We start from the raw sequence: 22,718 nt of genomic DNA on the forward strand, positions 1-22,718 counted from the left end.
AAGTCTACCTCTATCTTAAAAGCCTCAATCTGCTCCTCATTCACAGGCCCCGGCTCGGAGCTCTGCGGTGAGGCCCCCCTCTGTCTGGGCTCCTCGTGAGACTCAAACTTCTGGCGTTTATTAGGTTTCTCACAGAGATGCTAAATAATGAATGAAGGGGCACTGGGGAGCTGTTAGTCTTTTTATTATCCTGATTATTACTGTCATCCATCAGACATCAGGCTATTAAACAGCATGTGACAAAAAAGGGCCAGTCACAGGTACCTGGCAGATAACATCAGGCACAATTCAGGTTTATAGTGTGCTCTTACTGTGCAGATCTTTTTTTGCGACACGACTGAAGCGTGGTGTCGCGACGTAATACATCCATGGTTGATGCTCCACGTCATTGACCGGCAGCTGATTGGACGAACGCGTCACGTGGGTCTGGCTACTCCTGAATTTCAAAATGACCATCATGGCGGCTCGTTAAGAATACGATCTCGGATTTTTACGAAAATAGTTCACCGAAACGTGTTTCTGAAAATTTTTAAGCGAGAAATAGGCCATACAGTTGCTGAATCTGTCTTCATTTCAGATCGACAAAGGTTAGTTTGAAAGATTTTCGTCTACTTCTACTGGATAGTCGCGTCACGTTCAACGGATTCATTTGCATAAAGATGGGTATCGGCCAGCTTTTTTCACGCGCAGCATTTGTTCAAATGCAGCGCCGCCTTCCCGGGATGCTTTGCGGGCGCGTTAAAGTCACTTGATGTCACCCATAGGAATAGAGTGGAGCGCGGCACGACAGAAGCGTCGCACGGCCAGGTGGATCTGCACTGTTACAGTGACTTTTTGGCGAGCACCAAATTGAGCAAAAATAAAAAATGAATGCACTTACTTATTCAGTCAGATGTTGTTTGTGATCACAATGCACACACTGATGCAAAGCAAAACAAAGAAAAAGAGGTCGCAGGAAGAAAAACTGATAATGAAGAGAGGAAAGTAAAGATAAGGACTGTGCAGCAGAGCAGCAGGAGAGAAAGTGCGAGACAGACAGAGATTCATATTTCCTGCTATGCCGCAAGACTCCAGGATGATCAAACCAACAACTGTGGATAGACAGATGGACTTGCAGTCTCTCTCATTAGTAAACACCATCAGCAGTGCGCACAGTTGTCCCAGCCATTAACACAAACTCAATGCCCCTGGGGGCATCCAACTCCCCATTAACTCACAGTCTCAACCACCACTTCCTGCTATTGAGGCATATGTTGTTTGTGCATGCATGTAAAGGCCAAAGCACACAAACACATGGATAAATGGAAGCACTTACAAGATCTTCAAGAATACAACAAAGCAGTAAAATAGACACGCACTTGCACACTTTAAAGACAGATGTGGGAACATCCAATCACACCCATCATAAACTTGAAGTCTCCATTAGCGGATGTTCACTGGGATGTTCTGTTTAAGGGTCCCTCTTCTGCGATCACCACACATGTCAGCCAAGCTATTATCCATGGAGCCAGCATTCCTAAAAGCATCATTGTGAGGGGTTAATGGTAGCCATTATGGTTGGGCAATATCTACCGTAAGAGGACAAAGATTTGTCTGAGGTATTGCCATACAGTTCATTTTCAGAGGTAGCTTTCCCCAATCTGTCAGGCTGCTTTAAACTATTGTGGAGAATGCTGCAAATAGAGAGCAGGACAGCTTAATGCTAATATATTGGACTTACAGGATTTATGCATCATTGTGACAAAGTACCTGGATTACCTGGTCATTCCCATCTATTAATTAAAATGTTAAGTTCTTAATGAAATGAGACAATACTCAGTACTTTTCCTTTTCAAGTATTTCATTCACACAGGAGTATACACAAATAGGCTTTAACATGTGGTTATTTCATTTGGACTATTCATTTACTGAATGACAAGAAAACATGCTATATCGTGATATATATCGTTATCAAGATATAAAATTACCTATATCGGGATAGAAGATTTGGCCATATCGCTCAGTGGTTGCCACCCTCTGGGTCGCAAGCTAGAGATTATTTTAAAGATTATTTTTTGGGCTTTTTGGCCCTTATTTGGTAGGACAGATGAAGACAGTGGGTAGAGAGAGGGGATGACATGAAGCAAAGGGTCGCGGACGGACTCGAACACAGGCCGATGCGGTAAAGACTGAGCCTTAGTACATGGGGCGCACGCTCAAACACAGAGAGAGCTACCAGGGCGCCCCAAGACAGAGATTATTAACAGGAAAGCAGAAAACTCTAACCGATTTCTGCTACTGTACACAAAATGATGTTAATTTTTCAGACTTTCCTTTAATCTGCTTTTTTTCTTGACAATTACTGGATCATTTTAGTACCACTGATTTAGCAATGCAACACTGTAACGTAACACTTTAATTTCCCATTTTTGGGATCAATACAAATCTACCTATCTATCTATCAATCAATCAAAAGTTTTTGCAAAAGTGCATTACATTATTAGCCACTATTTTTTGTTCCATTGTCCAATCCATACATTTCACATCCCAAATGGCAAAAAGCAAATATTGTGCACTAGGTAGCAGATAAGAACTGGTTTCAGACACAACAATAGTCAGTGTGTACATTGTCATGCCATTTAGAGAAGGTTAGAGAAAGGGAAACTGCAAAACCGACAGAGTATCTCTTAACCTTTTTACCTGCAGTTGACCTCTTCATCATCAGCTCTATTACTCCCAGACAGTCACTACTCTTCACTAGGTGCTTCATAGTGTCAATATAGCTATAAGGCAGTGCTCAGAACAATATGAGCATGTCTTTATGCTTGTGTGAAGGATGAACAGAGAGAATGCAAGAGAAAGAGGAAGACAACCAAGAACAACACAAGAAAGAGACAAATATAAAGAACAGAATAGAAACAAAGTGGCCAATGAGTCACGTAATCCTGGTGACCTTCATATTTTTTATATCACATAAATTCCCTGCAAAAGAGGCACTGCACTTATTCATGTTTGATTTAGTATTAGGGGGAAACATGAGATGCACTTGTGTTTTTAATCTTTCAGTTCTTTCAACCTTCAAGTTATGTACTCTGAATGTCTAAGTTTACACTAAATACATGCACGCTAAATGAAACGCTAGTTAATTAGCTCAAATACTTTAAAACTCTTTTCATATTTGTCTGCTCGGCTCTGGGGGCTTCAAATGAAAGTACACATATGGACATTTTATTGAAATGTACCTGAAATTTCTAACCCTTTGCAAGCCTAGTGGTGGTAATCAATTACTGTAGCTGCTGGAGGGTTGGTTTAGCTGGATTCAGGCTTCTCTGGATGTTTGATTCTATGAAATAAAGTGCAGCCCTCTGTCTCCAATTAGCCACATTAACTACATCACCCAGTTGAGCAGCTGAGTGTTGTGTGTAGACAATCAAAGATAACATTTGGAAGGCTTTAAGATATTGATGCTTAGCATTCTCTGCTGTGTGTGTGTGTGTGTGTGTATGTGTGTATGTATGTATGTATGTATGTATGTATGTATGTATGTATGTATGTATGTATGTATGTATGTGTGTGTGTGTGTGTGTGTGTGTGTGTGTGTGTGTGTGTGTGTGTGTGTGTGTGTGTGTGTGTGTGTGTGTGTGTGTGTGTGTGCGATTGTTTTACTATATTCCTGGGGTCCAAAAATCGGGGAATACAGTATACTTGTGGGGTCTGCACAGCCTTGTGGGTCCCAAAATGCTGGACCCCACAAGGTTAAAGGGCTGTTTTAGGGTTAAGATTTGGTTTTAGGGTTAGAATTAGGTTATGGTTAGGGTGAGGGTAAGGGTTAAGGTTAGGCATTTAGTTGTGATGGCTAAGGTTAGGGTAAGGGGCTAGGGAATGCATTATGTCAATGATGGGTCCCCACAAAGATAGTGAAACAAACATGTGTGTGTGTGTGTGTGTGTGTGTGTGTGTGTGTGTGTGTGTGTGTGTGTGTGTGTGTGTGTGTGTGTGTTTGTGTGTGTCCGTGTGTGTGTGTGTGTGTGTGTGTGTGTGTGTTTAAGTCGCTTTATAAAAATCTATATATTTAATTGCCATGTTTTCCAGTTCAATTTTACCTAAATAATTCAACCGTTCTCGATCGGGGTAGCCCACTTAGGCATCCCGACTAGTCTACCCACACTTTATTCCTCTCCGCTCTCTATCTCCCCCATCAAATATATGTGGATTACCAGACGATAGGCCTAATTTCACATGGGCTCAGGCTATTAACGCTTTGACCTTGGATTTCAACCAGGCAATTTGTCTAAGAGCTGGCACAGCCTTAGCTGCCCTGGCTGACTCTGTCCGAGCTCCACGATTGGTATGAGTGGCGGTAACTCTCCTACTGTCTGCCCGTCCGCCTCCATCCCGTCTCTTCTTTGCCACTCAAGGGTTATGTTTAAATTGCTGTGATGAACTACTTCAGAGCTATCACTTATAATTCTCTTTTCTCTTTCGCCCCTTAGTCTGAATTAGATTTATCACTCATCATAGATCTTACCAGGCATCCATGTATCTCTCTGTTTCTCAATTTTCGATTTTTAGATAGTTTTTTTTTTTCTCCTACATAGTGAAAAAGTAATCTCCCTTAAAGCTTACGTGTGTAACTTTTTTATGATAATGGACATCTGTTACATACAAGCCATTGCCAAATGAGTTGCTACAAAGCTAATTAAGACTACCAGCTCCACAAAACTCCCTCTGTATTTCTCAGCATGGCTGTGTTTAGAATTTGGTGTCGTCTGGCGACTTTCGCGTGCAGAAACTCGAGTACAGATAAATACGTCTTCTGAAGAGTTCATCCTGTTTTTTTTTAATCCTCAGTGTCCTCCTTGGCTACTAGCAACTGTGTGGAGACTGGTTGTGCATTTCAGGCCTAATATTTTAGACATGGGGGAGAGAGAGGGGGAACGACATGCAGCAAAGGGCCGCAGGTCGGAGTCGAACCCGTGGCCGCTGCGCCGAGGAGTAAACCTCTATATATGGGCACACGCTCTACAAGGTGAGCTACCCAGGCGCCCTCACAATGCCTGCTCACCTTCACCAATGTGGTCTGGCTGCGGTTTTGTTTGAGATGTAATTTTCGCACAAGAATAAAGTTAAAAAAAGGAGACGTTTTCCAACCACGGTGAAATTGACTGCATAACTTTGTGTTTAATGTCAGCAGACATGAATGTTGTTAGAAAGTAGTAGTCGCCTCAAGGCTTGTGTTTGACCAATCCAAAATATTCAGTAGGGGTGAAAACAAAAACAAAAAAAAAAAACGAAAATCGTATGCATCGTGATTTTTTTGTGACGATTTTTAAGTCTATTCTTTTCCCTAGAATCAATATTTAATTTTTTTTTTTTTACCAATGATTCACCTCAATATTTTCTGTTTATACGGTCCCGCTGACGGCGACTACATCATATCCGTTTTCAGCAAAACAGAGCGAAAGCAGAGAACACATATGTACGTCTATACAAATGAAATAAATGTCAGACTGACTGACATATGATGTGCATTCTTCTTAGAAAACAATTTGGTTTTAGATATAATATATATTGTCTCTAGAAGTGTATTATTCAACAAAGGAAAAGAAAATCGCAATACTCAATACTATCGAATCGCAATTCGTCTAGAATCGCAATGAATGAAAATCGCAATTCGAATCGAATCGGCACCCATGTATCGGGAAAGAATCAAATCGGGACAACAGCATATCGTCCCAGCCCTAATATTCAGTGCAACAAACTCTGCCTTGTTCCTGTGAAAGTGAAAAGTCCTACCTCCAGAGAAAGGGCTTTTTGGAGCCCGGGAACTTTGGCCTAAGAAGTTACTCTAGGGCCTAGTTCCTGTTGTTCGAAAAACACATGAAACGTTCTTGAGATCCCTGTAAAATGTCCTGCAGAAAAGGTCTACAAGGCTTCAACTGCCTTAGGACTTCTCCAGTCTATTCCTCAGTTTGTCAGTCAGTGTCCCTAACCATCTGTCAGCCCATCAAAATTCCATTGTATTTCATCAGCAGTATACTCCCATCTATCCATCAAACCATTAGTTTGTCATTGTACTAAAGATTGCTTAATGTGACTAACTATATTCTATCATTTGACCAGGATGGTCTGTTGGGATCCAAATCTCCTTTTCATGAGAGTTCTGGCCCAAATGGTAGCACTGTTGCTGCCCGATCCGTACCAGAAACCCAATTTGTTCTAAGCAAGTGCTTAACAATGATGTCACATAAACCAACATGGACACCATGTATTAACCCTTGTGTGGTGTTTATATTTTTGGTACACAGCCAATGTTCCCGGGTCTGGTGGACCCACCACTTTATTAGGCTTTTAAATGAATACAGCCATAACAATTTATGTAAAAATACTTAACAGATGTTTACTTTAGCTCAATTACCAATGATATATACATAATTTATGGTTCATATTTTCCATTTACCCCTGTGAGATCACATTTATAACAAGAAAACAAGGAAATTCAATTATAAAAAAGGTAAAAAAAAAAAATAGAAACAAGATGTTTGATCATTATTGGTGCTTATTTCTTAGAACTTAATCAGAACAGGTGAAAGTGCTTGAAATGTAACAATTTTGTAACTTTGTGTGGGAATAGCAGGTGCAGAAAGACAACATTCCCGCACACATACAGACACACACACACAGATGCACAGACACACGGACACACACGGACACACACACACAACCAAACATCAGGCCCAGTTAGGAGGAGGACAGAGTTAAGTTTCATAGCACCTACAATTATTACACAATTATTACACTTGGGTCCAGTAGACCTGAACACCTCATATGTAATAGTTATGTGTAGGGGGAGGGGGGTGTACCGTGTGCAGTCATTGAAAATAAGTTATTTTTGATGTTCTTCACAGAAAATGAGCCAAGGCAAATGAGTTTGAGTTAGAAGAAATAATAAACAGCATCATTTTTCTTTTAGCAAACATTGAAAATGGGTCCCACAGACCCGAACACCATACAAGGGTTAAAGAAAGAAGAGTAAGGATAGGTGTAAAAACAGGGTTGGGAAAAAAAATCCTAAAAAAAGGACGCAAACCACACAGGACAGGACAGAAAATGAAAAGAAAATTGCACCATTTACAAAAATGTGTATGTGTTTACCAGTGGTGTTTACCAAACATGGATCCATCCGTCAGTACAGATATTAAAAAGCTACACCAGCTCAGTCATGACTCGGCCTCTTCCTTCCTCTCAGCAGCACTGAGGCTCATTGTTGAAGCTTCATTAATGCATCAGTTAACCTCCCCTTGCCTTTCTTTCTCTCTGCAACAGTTTATCTGCAGTCCATTTAGTTATGTGGTTATCATAGTCCGTGTCCCATCATTATGCCTCCTCCCACTTTCCCCCCACTCCCTTTTGTGTCTCTCTCTCTCTCTCTATTTGTTCTCCCATTTGTTCTCCCTCTTCACTGCTCACCTCTTTCTCTATCTCCAATGCCTCACCAGCAGCGGCTCTGTGAGTGGTTATCAGAGAAAATTACACTTCTGTTGCAAACAAATAGCTTTTTTTTTCCTCTTCGTTTTACTCTTGTATTCTGTTCAGAGAGGGGGAGACAGAAACGTGTCTATAGTGAAATCTGCGTGCTCCTGGCCTTGAAGAATGCACCTCCATTAAGGATTCAGGGGAGAGTTAGCCAACAGACAGCTGGGCCTAATGGCACGACTAGGCTAATGCAGAACTAACACACAAACACACTACACACAGATAAGAGCTTCTACACACACAAATAGACACCATTTAATATCACAGCCTATTGACAAATGGCAATGAGCATGTGTTCAGCAAAAAATGGCAAATAGGAATCAGAAGAATATGGATTAAACATCATAAGCTTGTATAAGCACTGGGGGCTTAATAAGGCCACACACACACACACACACACAGCAGAGAATGCTAAGCATCAATATCTTAAAGCCTTCCAAATGTTATCTTTGATTGTCTACACACAACACTCAGCTGCTCAACTGGGTGATGTAGTTAATGTGGCTAATTGGAGACAGAGGGCTGCACTTTATTTCATAGAATCAAACATCCAGAGAAGCCTGAATCCAGCTAAACCAACCCTCCAACAGCTACAGTAATTGATTACCACCACTAGGCTTGCAAAGGGTTAGAAATTTCAGGTACATTTCAATAAAATGTCCAAGGGAAGTTAAGCTTGGAATTTTTGCACAATTTCGAAATAGAAATCGCACTTATTGAAGAGGAAAATACTCACAAAAACACAACACCACTTAGGTCTTTTGGCATGTTTTAGTTAGAAGTATACTCATTGAATTGTGATTGCATTCAGCAGCACACTCTTCCATCACACGTCCAAACAATCGGCCAGCGTCCCATTAAATAGAAATTAATCATCTGCATGCTGTGCAGCCCACACTTCTGCACTGTCTGAGCCAAAGGACTACATGCTGTCATGTAAGTTTTACTGTAATTATATTACTGCAGTGATTATATGTTATATTTTTTGTGATATTTCAGTTAACCAGCAGAATGTATCTAGTACACAGTTTATAACTTGTTAAAACCTCCTAGTGTTTGCTAGCTAGCTGTTACCATGTGGGATGTGGCTTGATTGAGCATGCTAGTTGAGGAGTTTAATGAATCTGTTTGCACACAAAGTGCACACAAAGTACCTTTCCCCATTTGTTAACTTGCTAGCTAGCTAACTTGCCACACGGCACATGTCACACTGTATGTATTGTATGAATTAATGGACTCATTTGGCAAATTAATGGATTATTTCAGTTTATGATATGTTAGTTTCTATCTGTATATAACATTGTAAGTACAACCTGAGCAGATAACCCCTATACTTCCATTTTATTCCTGTTATTTCCCATTAAGTCCCATAAACTCCCATGGAAAATTTCAACTTTGGATGTTCCCAAAATTTTGCAACCCTAACCACCAGAGACAGGTAGTTGGGTGTTTTGGGACTGAAGCCAATGGCGGCATACACTTTATTCAATGGATATTGTACTTTTTTTAAGTATTTGGAATGATAAGGGAGTATAATGTTATAAGAAGAAAGAACTATTGTCCTCCTGCCTCCCACTTTCTGTGCTTGTGTATAGAAGAGACTATAAATAGGAGTTTAGCAGTTAGTTATTTTCCCTGGAGCTCAATAAACCCACTAGTAATACCTGACCTCAGCTTTGCTCTCTAATAATGATTTTGTATCAATTTGATACAAATATGATTTTATATGTTTAACGTGACAGTTCATTCTTGCACTTTGGAAGCAACAACATCTCAACTCAAATGTCCACTTAGTTGCTTGTTCTGGCGCTCTTCAACTATATCAATAAATAATAATAAAACTAGATTTTGACACCGCCTTTACAAGATGGAGCCTCATGGGGGAAATATATATATTTTTTTTTAAAGTTGAGTGAGTGTAGTTGACAAGGGTGTGAAGGGAGTTAGGGTGAGAAGACATGGTAACTTACAGGGGACGGTGCGGAGGTAGAGGTTGTCCCGGATGATCTGCTGCAGCTCGTGGTCCACCGAGCCTTTCTGAAAGCGCAGGTTGAGGTAGTGGCGCAGGTCCTTGTCTATCACGCCCCCTGGAGGAACACAAGTGACAGGAATCAGTAATCCGAATCAGACATCCCCCATCAAATCCATCACTCTGACATGGAAGGCTGTCATTTTGTCTTCCTGTAGAAGTGACGCAAAGGTTTGAGGATAAGACAATAACCTACTCAGCCCATGATTCTAAATGGGGACGGCTGGATGCGTTTGTGAATTATCCAGAAATAAATTGCTCGACTCACTCTTTCTGTGCAATTTCCAAACTTGAAAAGCAAGGAAGCTGAAAACACTGCGGCGACAAATGACCCAGAAATCACTGAAAGCCACAGCAAACAATTTGAATTTGCCAAATCCCTACAAACCAACACAGCCAACACTAATGAATTCACTCTGCCCTGTCTCGGAATCAGAATCTGTCAAGTGCAGCCATGGATTGGAGGAGGTGTTAATTGGAGCGGTGGCCCAACGTGTGGAGAAATGTCTACATATAAATCACCCGCGGACTCCCCTGGGGGCTGTTTTCTCTTCCATTCTCCTCTCCTTACTCTCACCTGAGTCCCCCCACCCCTCCCTTTTCCAGTCTGTCACCTCCAGCAGTCCTAGTACTGGGAATGGACTTCCACTTTAAACCAGTAAATCTCGCTGGCTCAGCAGGACGGACGATAAAAGGATGGAGTGTAGGAGAGATGGAAGGCAAGGGCAAATCCCATGGGGGAGTAGAAAGGGGGAGCAAGCTAAAACAAGCATCAAGTCCGTCCCCGTCCTTCCAAAAAATACTCCATCTGTCTACTCTGCCACACACTCATATAATCACATAAATGGAGGCAGAACAGGACGGATGGGGGGGGTGGGGGGGGGGCGCACGACTGACGTTACTTAAGGGATTCCTCAGGGTGCCGCTTTAACCAACACACTTGTCATTCTTGTTTCTCCTCTACATAGAAGTAAAGAAGCAGAGAGGCAGAGGGAGTGGGTACACAGACTGAAAAGACATTGGTCTAACCTTCAATATCCTCTTGTAACTTGGGACGGTGCCACATAGCATTTAGCCCTCACCCCCCCTTCTCTCATTTTTTTCCTCCGTGATCCTGAGGCAGTGACGTCCAAGCATGATATGCTGGAGAGCATACATGTCAACAACACACACATGTGCAGACAGATGTATTCGAACATTAATACACATGCAATCGACTGTAAAAGCGCTCAGACAGACGGTGGATGAAATTCTAGGAAATATAATGAGTGGCACATTAATTAAAAAATAACCTAGTTTCAAAGTTTTCTGTCATATTGGGGAGATTTATTATTTAGCACATTCTGGTTCTTCTGTTGTGTGATCTCGAAACACACACACACACACACACACACACACACACTAACCAACATGCACTAATCCATCAGAGCTGAACTAATTCATAGAGCGCTGCTTTACAATTAGCAGACCTGAATTACAGAGACCGTCTCTGTCTGTGTCTCTGTCAAAGATGTGGATGCAGCACGACCAGCCAATTTCTACATTTGCATGAGAAAAGAAGCCAAGCCAATGAATCGGCATACTGAAAAGGTGAGCAGACTCAAAATCACACGCGCGCACACACACACATATTAACACTCTAAATGGCACCTCTTGTGCAGACAGCGGTTGTGCAGCCAGTATACTGTCAGAGTCCTCTTTCCACAGGTTTTGTGATGCAAATAATCTCCGCTGGAAGAAATCTTGCTTGCTGGATCTTTCATGCGAGTCCCCCTCTGTACTGTCCTGTCCCTCAGGTCCCCAACTCTGTCTCCGTTTGCCCCAATCTAGCCGCTGCCAGCCAGCCCGGGAAACGAATCACCTCTCCACTCCACGGTGGAGAGACGAAACAGGAGAGCGCGGAAGAATGCGTGACTGAGAGACACCGAGGCAAAGAGAGAGTGTGTGAGAGAGAGCGGGAAAGAGGAGAGCAAGGGGAGAAGTGTGTGTTGCTGCGAGTGAGGGAGAGCGACCGTTGAAGTGCGGCTCTGGCGGTGGGGACCAATCTCACAGAGATCCCTTTTTTTCTCTTGGATCCCTCCAGATTCTCAGGTTCTACAATGCCCCCCATCTGCAGCACAGGGCACTACATCTGTTTTATATGCCTCTTTCAGATTAAACGCCATCCCCTGACACATCACACGTCTCTTCCCCCCCCCCCCCCCCCCGGCTTATAGCATCCACATGGCCTGGATCTGACCTTCCTCCAGGCAGCTAATTCACATGCTGCAGCAAATGTTTGTCATTTTTGCTTGATAAATGACTCAAACCAGAGGCCTAAAAACATTAAAGCCATCTAAACCCATCCACATCCCAAATGGGGGAAAATTATTTTTTTATCAAAATATGGGGCAAAGTTGGATTTTGTTAAAATAACATTATCAAGAACATAACATGCATCCTGTATCATGCAAGTTTCTGTCGTGCAAATAAAAAATGCAAGTTAAAGGTACCATGACATGGTGCTCTTTGGATGCTTTTATATAGGCCTTAGTGGTCCCCTAATACTGTATCTGAAGTCTCTTTTATATAGGCCTTAGTGGTCCCCTAATACTGTATCTGAAGTCTCTTTTATATAGGCCTTAGTGGTCCCCTAATACTGTATCTGAAGTCTCTTTTATATAGGCCTTAGTGGTCCCCTAATACTGTATCTGAAGTCTCTTTTATATAGGCCTTAGTGGTCCCCTGATACTGTATCTGAAGTCTCTTTCCCGAAATTCAGCCTTGGTGCAGAATTACAGCCACTAGAGCCAGTCCCACAATGAGCTTTCCTTAGGATGTGCCATTTCTGTGTCTGTAGCTATTGAGGAGGAGAGGGGCAAGGTGGAGGGTGGGGGGTGGCCTTGACCAACTGCCACTTTGCTCATTTGAAAGCCATGATGTCTCTCTCTTTCTCATGGGTGGGCCAAATTCTCTGGGCGGGCAAAGCAGAGAAAGGGGAGGTAACCTTGCCCCTTATGAAGTCATAAGGGGGAGATTCCAGATCGGCCCATCTGATCTTTCATTTTCTCAAAGGCAAAGCAGGATACCCAGGGCTCAGTTTACACCTATCGCCATTTCTAGCCACTGGGGGACCATAGGCAGGCTGGGGGAACTCATATTAATGTTAAAAAACCTCATAAAGTGAAATTTTCATGCCATGGGACATTTAAACTTTTGCACACTGAGTTTTTAGACACAAAAAAACTTTCCTACGAACTTGAGAGCAAGACAGGCTTCTTCAAATCTTGGATTTAAGTTGTGCGTTTGATCGACGAGCATCAGCAGTTTTTCGTCTCTTCCCCGTCAAGAATCTGTCCATATTAAACTTCATGTGTCATTTCTAAATCTTCGTGGCATCTTCAAGCATCAGAGAGCACTCTTTGTTTAGTCAATGGACCCAAATAAATCTGATTCATTCAACTTCAACCTTCAGAAGAGCTGAGCTTAAGTACATCAGAATGAACTTCCTTCCACTGGCACTGAGGAGCAGTTAGAACACACACACTGGTGACTGCAGCTCTCACTCAATATGGCACAGTATTTGGCCATGTATCCAAAAATAGAGTCTGTGTGTGTGTGTGTGTGTGTGTGTGTGTGTGTGTGTATACATCAGCGCAAGAGAACCCAATGGTAGCAGCGGCTTCACTGGTCTGTGTCAGTGAGGTGCATGAGGGTGAAGGAGGTCGTTTAAACAGATGTTTTTCTCTCGAGGCGGTTTCTCATCAGTTCTTGCAGCTCTGGCATATCATGACATCACTGATATGTGACGCTGCCGACAGGGAAAGGTAAATGACAGAGGGAGCGTGCAGGGGGAGAGGTTGGAGGTAGAAAAGGAGACTGTAGAGGCTGTGGATTGACAGCCTCGAGAAAATCTACTCGCTGGTGTATGAGCCAATCAGCAGAACATGACAACAAACCCAAAAGGTATGGACTAGGGCTGCACAATACGAGAAAAATATGTGATGTGCGATAACGTTGAATATCGCAATAATGATTTTACTTGCGATAAATAAACAGATATTGGTTGTGGGGCTACCCTGCCTTGTCACCTCTGGTCCTCTTGGCGCGCATGGGGGACCTCTGGGGGCCGCGCGGATTTGGGTCGGGCCTCGTCGCTCACCACTGAACAATGCCCTGTCATTACTGCTATATGTTATTATACTTTACCATATTATGTACATTTTATTTGACAATGGTAATACAACACAGTCTCGCGGCAGTTCGTGAAATTGTCACGTTATTTTTAATATATTGATTTGTGTACAAGAACACGTTTATCTCGTTCTTATCTATACGGAGGTTGGGTTTAGGAAAAGATGAACGGGGAAAGCAAACGTCACACCCTGGGACACGATCCGCGGTCTCTGGGGGACACGCAACAACAACAACAACGGGACGGTGGAGGTTGGGTTTAGGAAAAGAAGAACGGGGAGAGGACACCTCACACGCCGGGAGACGGCCGCGGGGGACGCGCGATAATGACAGGACGGTTGTGATTAGGAAAACAACAACGGGGAAACAAAACGCCACATGTGAGCCACGATCCCCGGTCTCTGGGGTGAAAGTCCTGTGTTGTTTGACCCATCCACCACCCCAACCAACCTCCTTATGTGGATTAAGGCCTTTATTTTTGACAGGACAGCTGAAGACATGAAAAGGGGAGAGAGAGGGGGAATGACATGCAGCAAAGGGCCGCAGGTCGGAGTTGAACCCGGGCCTGCTGCGTCGAGGAGTAGGCTAAACCTCTATATATGGGCGCCCGCTCTACCAACTGAGCTATCTGGGCGCCTGGATTTTCGGCATTTCATACTAGAGATGGTCCGATACCATTTTTTGCTTCCCGATACCGATTCTGATACCTGAACTTGCGTATCGACCGATACCGAGTACCGATCCGATACCAGTGTGTCATATATTTTATTATGTTTTAACAACTGTATACTACTATCCCTGTATGGATGTGATATTATTTCTATCTTTGTTGTCAGTCTGGCTCAGGTTTAACTCTTTGTGAAACATGAACAAACACAAACAATGAATGCCACAGAACTTTCTTTTATTATCCAGTTTGACAGTCAGTTATAACGGAAAAAGAACATAAATAAACTACTTTAATGTAGATTTTCTTTAGGGCTTTATTACATGGTATCGGATCAGTACATAAACTCCAATACTTTGTTTGGACATGGACTCTCAAGATGTGCTGCTTCAGAGCTCCAAGTTTTGGAGGGAGCTTGTCACTTTCTGCCCTATGTTTGCAGAAGAAATGCCATCGCAGTTGAGGGATTGCCTTGATGTTGATCCCCTTGGGTGAGAAAGCTGCACATATAAAGGATTCCAGGGCTGACAGCATTCCTTCTGTCACATCTGCTTCATCCAAAAGCATCTGCAGAGCTTTTACAATATCTTCATCTGCTTTGAGGTAGACCTACAGCCAGGTTGCCTTGCCTATGCGGGAGAACCTTCCTGTGTTGTCAGCCCCAGTGAATGCATGGAAGGCTGGCAAAGCCTTTGCTCTTTCTTTACCTAGAGCTCGCCACAATGGTTCAATCTGCACAACACCAGAGGCCATAGAAATGGACGTGTTCTTCAACATGAGATCATAGTTTGCTGTGACTAGCACTAAAACATCTGTATCTGGTGAGAAAAACACCAACTGTGCATCATGTGGGTTTCGCTGTGAAGCCAGCACAGCCTGGTGGATCAGCAGTGTGTCTGTGTGTGCGTGGTTGTTTTCTTCAAAGACAAGGTCTTTGTTGCTCCTAGTGAGCCCAGAAGCAGATGTGATGATCAGCTTGGAGGATCCCTTGTTGTACTCCAGAGTTTTGGCAGCAAGATATTCACTCAGATCACTCTTAGTCTTGTCATGGGAGAGGAACCTACTCATTGGGATGTGTTTGATGTTGGTGTCATCTCTGATTTGATACTGTATAGAAGCTTTTCCTTGTCTTCAGAGAATCTGCCCTATATGTGTCAAACACGAGGATGATTTCATCATAATCTTGTGTTAGTTGCATCAGTCTGTCATTGAAGCAACCACTCAGATCCTTGACTGTCAATACACTCGCTGGTTTTTTGCTCAGCTTCTGCACAAGCACCATACCGTCCACCAGTGCTATCTTCCGACTTGGCTGATCAGTAGATGTGAGGTCTGTGAGTCCTGTATCCATTGCATCTTGGTGAGTAGAACTTCCAACTTGAGGCAGCTGATGGTCTTCATGGGGCATGTCTCCTGAGGGTTTGTTGCCATGGGGCATATTTTTTTCATTTATTTGCGTATAGTGTACATGTGTATTTATGCTCTTATCTATTTATTATCTCATGTTTTTATGTGTTTTTGTGTGAACGTGTATGTGTTGGCTACCTGTTGTGAACCAAATTGCCCCTTGGGGACATTAAAGACATTTCAACTTCAACTTCTTTTGTCAGCTTCTCAAGTAGATGGATTAACTTGGACTTGTCATGGCATGGCAGAATTGTTCCATCAGGCGCAAACAGTACCCTTGGTGTCAGAGTGAATTCATAGTTTCCTATGGCCTCTTTCTGGTTGATGTCTCGGTTTGACCTGGCAAGTACTAGTAATGTTAGCGACCTGTTAGCAGCAGTCATAAATGTATATGTTGTTGAAATATAACATTCTGAGGTAAAAATTAAGATAATAGGCTACTTACTATACATGTACCAGATGCTCTGTAAAATAATGTTCTTGATGGGACGACACAGCGAATATGTTGTGTGTTCCACAACAACTATCCCAGTATATCAGAAGTCTGAGGAGCAAAAGTCATATATGACCAGTGTTGGGGAAGTTACTTTTAAAAAGTAGTGTTTGCTCGTTACTCGTTACTTCTTAAAAAAGTAATCCGTTACTTTACTTAGTTACCCCCTATGGAAAGTAACTTTTTACGTTACTCGTTACTTTTACGTTACTTTTAAAAGCAGGGGTCTCTGGCAGAGACTGAAGTTAATTATACAAAAACTATCTTTGACCATAAAGCCAATCTCTGGTTTATCAGTGAAGTGTCTGAACTACACTGCAGGCTGGATTCTCTACTCACAGAGTGACGGCTGATTCATTATGAACGAGTCCAGCGCGGGTTGAATGCACATCAGCAGGTCATCGGCATTACACGGTGTTAGTGTATACTATGTAATGTCTGTATCGACTTGTACTGGTCTCGCAGCCACGATGGTCCGTGCATTGTCGTAGACACATGCAGCCTCTTTTCTGGAAATCCTTGCGTGTCCGTGCAACCGACACAAGTCCACAGCGGTCCGCTGCGTGTATGTATGAGGCCATCTCCACCGCATCCATCTGTGGTTGTCAGCTTTGTGTCTCCCTGGCTCAGAGCGCCGTCTAGCAAAAAGCCACAAAGCTTAAAACGCTCTCAAAAGTTAGCTTTGGCTGCTTCTCACTTGCCATGATTGCTCTGCTACCAGCCTCTGTCACGTCCTGTGTGGAGCTTGTGAGCACGCAGCTGAGAAGGTAGTGTCGCTGTCAAATCTGTCCCTGGGAAAAGTAACGTTGCGCGGAATTGAAAAAGGAACTACGTTTCGTTACCAAATTTTTTGTAGTAGCGCGTTACACTAATTTTTACCCGAAAAAGTAGTTCCGTTACTGTAACGCGTTACACCCAACACTGTATATGACACACACTATACAGTAATATTAGTTAGCTTAGTTAGCTGTAGTCATATATGTATAAATATGTTGTTGAAATGTATAACATATCTTCTGAGGTAAAATGAAGATAATACTTACTATACATGTGTAGCGCGTTACACTACTTTTTACCCGAAAAAGGAGTTACGTTACTGTAACGCGTTACTTTGTATCTTTGTAAAGTACAAAGATATTGCAAGAAAACAACCACAAGGGGTCATTTACCATGCATCGAAGGGTTAATATGGTAAAGTGTAACTAGCACCATTGGATTCCTTGATCCTTACAGTGTAGATTTAGCAGTAAAAATCAACATTCCAGTTTATTCAGAAGTCGAGATATTACAATTTTAAATTTTACGGCGGCCATTTTTTAAACTTCAATATGGCTGCCCCGCCATATAGACATCTGAGCAAATGCAAACATTGATTTTTTGACTTCTTATACAATAACCTTTCCAAAAATGTATAGTTTAGCAAATCCCCCAAAAATTCCCACAAAGGTTAAAATCTGAATATAATGAACCTGACTATTAGTTTGTCGTTTGTCGCTCGTCTTCCTTATTATTGCCTTCACCACGACGAACGCCGTGCAACCAGTAACCAGTAACACAGCTCAAACACAGCGTTCGTGATTCGACTGCTCATGACTGTTATCCAAGATGGCGGCGCTTATAAACATTAACGCTACTGTCTTTATAATCTATCTTTGTAATAAACTGTCTTTACACTTAAAAAGTTCTCAATGCTTCGATTTGCACGTAGGGACCCTCATTATGCTACCGTTTAAGTGTGGCGCTATTTCGAGCCTTGTTAGTGGTGTCAAATAGTGATTTACCCTGTGCCCCGAAAGTTAGCATTAGCAGCTAACCCCCGGTTTGCAGTAGCTAGTTTCAAGCTAGAGACACATTCGATTAGCATGAAACAGATCCCAGAGAACGTTCGACTAGGTACATATATGTTATTAACCCCTAGGTTCAATTTGCGCCGGAATTATCCTTTAAGCAAAACATTTACACATCTACTACCATCCTTATATTTCCAACACCCCAACATTTATATACTTACACATGACATGACATATAGCACTAACTCTATTTTCACACGCCATTCTCTCTGCCTTTTATCGAAGCATAACTGTTGCATGTTGTATGCTGTATTGTCTTTACTGTCTGTCAAAACATGTTTAAACATGTCATGTTTTATGTACATTTATTGTACATATAAACTGTTGTTACACTGCTTTCACTAATAAAAAATAAATAAAATAGATATTAAAGTGTACTCAGTTCTGCATTGCTGCTGCTTTCAGTATTCTGCTAAAATACAACAAATTGAATTTAAAACAAATGAAAGGAAATCATTTCCAACATTCTTTTATTGAACAAATTGAACATTGAATCGAATATAAAATTGGCACCACTCTAAGAATGACATTCTGAAGTGCCGTTTTCTGCTCATATTTTCTTTCAACTAACACAAAAAATCTCTTAGTGTCTTTTGTCATATGTCACAGCCTTTTTTGATGTGTTTATTGTGCCAGCTAATATGGCGATGGCGATAGAAAAAACGATATATTGTGCAGCCCTACTGTGGACTGGACCATGCAATTATTCCCATAATATGAAACAATAGTCCTTGCAGTTTAGGGAGATAGGATAACTTGTTTAGCATAACTGTTTCTTAAACAGATGGGTGGATGAGAATCATTGTTCCTATGTTGAGGAAGATAATCCAACATCTAAGCTCAGCAGGTGTCATGTAATTCACCTGGGAGGCTGGGAGAGAGAGAACAGCCTGTGGAGAGTCAAAAAACAAGAGAGCAGCTGGTTCCTCCAGGGTATAGAGGTGGTTTACTGCCTCCTACTCTGGCACAAACTGGTGGAGCTCACAGAGGAGAGCTGAGATGGAGCAGCACTCACTTAAAAAGATGGCAGTTCTTAGCACATGGCCTATGTTCTGTCTATTAATTTGATTTCATCAATGCGAATTTAGTTTGCATGTGTGGTGAATTATGCATGTGTTATTGACTTTTGTTTGCAAAAACTACTGCTGCTGCCACTGCCACAAATACTAAAGTTACTGCGACAACACCTGTGCTGCTATTTCTACTGAGACTAAAATGTGACGTCAATACCAATTATTTATTTATTTATTTTAAATGTAGCCAATTATTACTTTTCCATTTCTAGATTCCGCACAAAAGGCTTCTTATTTTCCTGTATTGAGCAAAATAAATCAATTTGACTATTTTGCTCTTTTCAATATGTGGAAGGAGGAGGACAGCCTTACTAACTTTTGGATGAATATACATTGAAGCTATAGTGCATAGTTTCTGTTGCCCCCATGAGGAATTCTAAGTAATGACAAAACAATTCTGTCGTTGCATCCACATGACACAAGCCTTCCGTGAACGCTCTTCACCCCCCACCCCTCCCCCATGCAGTTGCTAGTAGCCAAGGAGGACACGGAGGATTAAAAAAAACAGGATGGACTCTTCAGAAGAGGTAATTATCTTCACTTGATTTTCTGCGCGCGAAGTCGCTAGACAACACCATTTTCTGAACATAGCCATACTGAGAAATACAGAGAGTTGTGTGGAGCTGATAGTCTTAATTAGCTTTGTAGCAACTCATTTGGCAATGGCTTGAATGTAACGGACGTTCATTGTTGTAAAAAAGTTATGCACTAAAGCTTTAACAGTCAAATTATTAACATAAATCAGAAATAAAAACATTCATTGTTCTTGAATAAAAAAAAAAAATCAATCACTGAATCGTGATTCAAATAAATGTAAATGGACTGTATTTATATAGCGTTTTTCTAGTCTTAACGACTACATAAAGCGTTTTTACATACACAGGAACCATTCACCATTCACACACACACACACACACACACACAGTGGCCGAGGCTGCTGCACAAGGTGCCACCTGCTCATCAGATAAATACTCACACACATTTACACTCCAATGGCGCAGCATCAGGAGCAACTCGGGGTTCAGTGTCTTGCCCAAGGACACTTCGACATGGGACTGCAAGGCCAGGGACCGACTACCAACCTTCCGATTGGCAGGCGACCACTCTACCACTGAGCCACAGCTGCCCCTAATAGAATCCAATGCAGCAAAATTCATGCAGGCTCATAAAGCTCAGAAGTCTGAGTTGAAAAACTGACTCAAAACAAGCCCACAAGGTCATCATGATGGACATAAATGCAGAACAGACACACACATAAAGCACACTCAAAGTATTATACAAAGACTTCAGCAACGTCGTGACAGTCAAGTCTTCAAAGTCTCCTGCTGAGGTCTGAAAACTTTCTACTCTATCAAGAAAAATCCAGCATGGAGGGTGTGCTGACAGTAAGTCAGAGCTGGGAGCGCAGTCATCAGAGCCGCGCTGACAATATTTATCACACCCGTCTCCAAGGGCACCCAGCGGCAGTCACATATGAACAATAGCATTATCACGCTGTGCGCATGTGTGCATATAAGTCTGAGAGCGCCAGCAGAAAGCTGTTTGGATAATCAGACTAATTAAATGATCAAAATGGGCTTAAAACCTTGCCAGTTTCACCACACACACACACTGCGCTCTGTTGATTAGTCTTCAATGAACATGTACAATGCCAACTCTGTGTGTGGTGCATGTAAACCCATCTGAAAGCCATTTGATGTTTATGGATTTCAGCACTTTCACCACAAAGAACAACTCGGTTTATGTGGCAATAGCATGTACTGACACTCGGCTTTTCTTTTGCTAACAGTTGGGTTTAGGCAAGACAAATTAAAGGTCACATTTAGGTAGTTTCAACGGATGAAACGTGTTTTGTTAAAAGACAATACCACTGTTAAAGCTCCTTAACTACAAATTACTTTTTACTTTATCTTTGCTGAAAAACTTCAGATCAGATCAGACAACAGAGGGCATGTGGACAAACTAGATCTAGATCAAACAAATCTAGTTGTGCTGTGAAATCTTTACACAGAAATAAATACATAATTTGCCTTTTGAGAAATTACAATGACAATTATTTCTGGAATTACAGGACACCAGCCTGAAATACACAGTCTCTCCAGTCCTCTAAGTCCCACAGGTGATTACGTAGCGTACCTTCCTTCTGTTGCTTTATGCTGACCATCCCCAGTTCACCCCATTGTCATGGAAATTCACTCAACCCACCAGCTGCCTGAATGTGTGTGTTTCTGATGTGCAGAATCTGTCTCCTGGTGGGGGAGGCCTGGTCCATTTAAGCCTGGGAATGGGACACAGAGAGTGATGCTGGAGCAGGAAATGGAATATGTCCTTCACGTGGCTCCGTGGCTTTCAGTGGCCACGCTAAGCAGTAGATTGATAGGGAACAGCTTGGGAGAGCAGACGGTTACCTCACATTTCTGAACCTGCCTAGCATTCAAACACATATGGCCCCATTTATAGCCATCAATATGTGATCTGTGTCCAGATTTGCTATTTGGAAAGGAAATCCAATCAAACTTTTTTGAGGTTATTTGCACGAAATCTTGTTTTCTGTACCCTGATCTGAAACAGGTGAACATGAGGGTGGATTGGACTGTAAGGACACAGTCATGAAGTTTAATGTACCGACATCTGTATTTGGTGTATTGCTGGTATAACGCTGGTGATCCAAAAAGTTGGCTGAACTTTATTTGAACCTGCAGTTTGCATAAAAGCAGATGATCACACAAGGTGGTCTACCTCCACTGAGCAAACTAATCTGCATGCATGTACGCTATTGGGCGAGCACCAACTGTGATTTGCATTCAACCCCAGAACTGGACAAACACTTACAATCCACGTACTGAGGCGTTAATGAGCAAATGCCCACAACTGGAGTCGGCATGTGGTAGGAAAGACAGTAGCACTGAGTAGCAATCCTAATACTGGATTTGGATTTCACCACATAAGCCTGTATGAGTGTGAAATGGCCCATAGGAAAGCTGTAGTATATATAAGCTCAATATAGTTCTGTGAAATGGGCCAAAGGTTGGGTGACGATTCCTACAGAAGCCGTATTCGAATGTTAAATGAGGTCTTGACTCGTCATTGTCCTCTACAGCGGACATCAGGCTGTGCCATTATAAATCAACTGAACCATCAGGTAACAGGTGACACCACTCTCTGTCTCTGTCCTGAGTTACATTTAAACCTCTGAATCCTACCTTTGACCAAGCAGAGAGCTAAATTTGGATGCCAACACTGGCATGAGTGGCAGATTTAGCAAAAACTCCACTGGCTGCTGCTGCTAAATACTTCAGCACCCGGTTATGTCTCCAGGAATACCACCCTTGTTTTACACCTCGAAGAGAAGCTATGCCTGAACAAAAAGAGCACATGGGGCAAGCTTTGGGGAAAATGGAAAGTGAATTTAAGGTTGCCACTTACAAGAATGCTGCTCAGAGACAGTCTTTGCACAGTTCGCTGCCTATTCTTGTCTGAGTCTCCTCTACAGCCATTTTTCTGTTCCCCA

At 42.2% G+C, this 22,718-nt stretch overlaps 1 protein-coding gene across 12 annotated transcripts in view; it reads right to left on the reverse strand.

The window, feature by feature from the left end:
* The window catches only part of magi2a (membrane associated guanylate kinase, WW and PDZ domain containing 2a), a 243,621-nt gene that overhangs the window by 156,175 nt on the left and 64,728 nt on the right, over nt 1-22,718 (reverse strand). For 11 of the 12 annotated variants that reach the window (XR_004895986.1, XM_035995851.1, XM_035995854.1 and 8 more), the window contains one exon: nt 9,486-9,602. Coding sequence is in view for 10 of the 12 variants with exons in the window: in XM_035995851.1 (XP_035851744.1) it covers nt 9,486-9,602 (117 nt within the window). In the remaining 2 variants the exon portion in view is untranslated. Of the gene's footprint in view, nt 1-9,485; nt 9,603-11,194; nt 11,537-22,718 lie in introns of those variants that run through there. The other variant, XM_035995856.1, reaches the window with a different exon arrangement.

This window comes from Sander lucioperca, chromosome 20 (genome assembly GCF_008315115.2).
Source record: "Sander lucioperca isolate FBNREF2018 chromosome 20, SLUC_FBN_1.2, whole genome shotgun sequence".
Lineage (NCBI taxonomy): Eukaryota > Metazoa > Chordata > Actinopteri > Perciformes > Percidae > Sander > Sander lucioperca.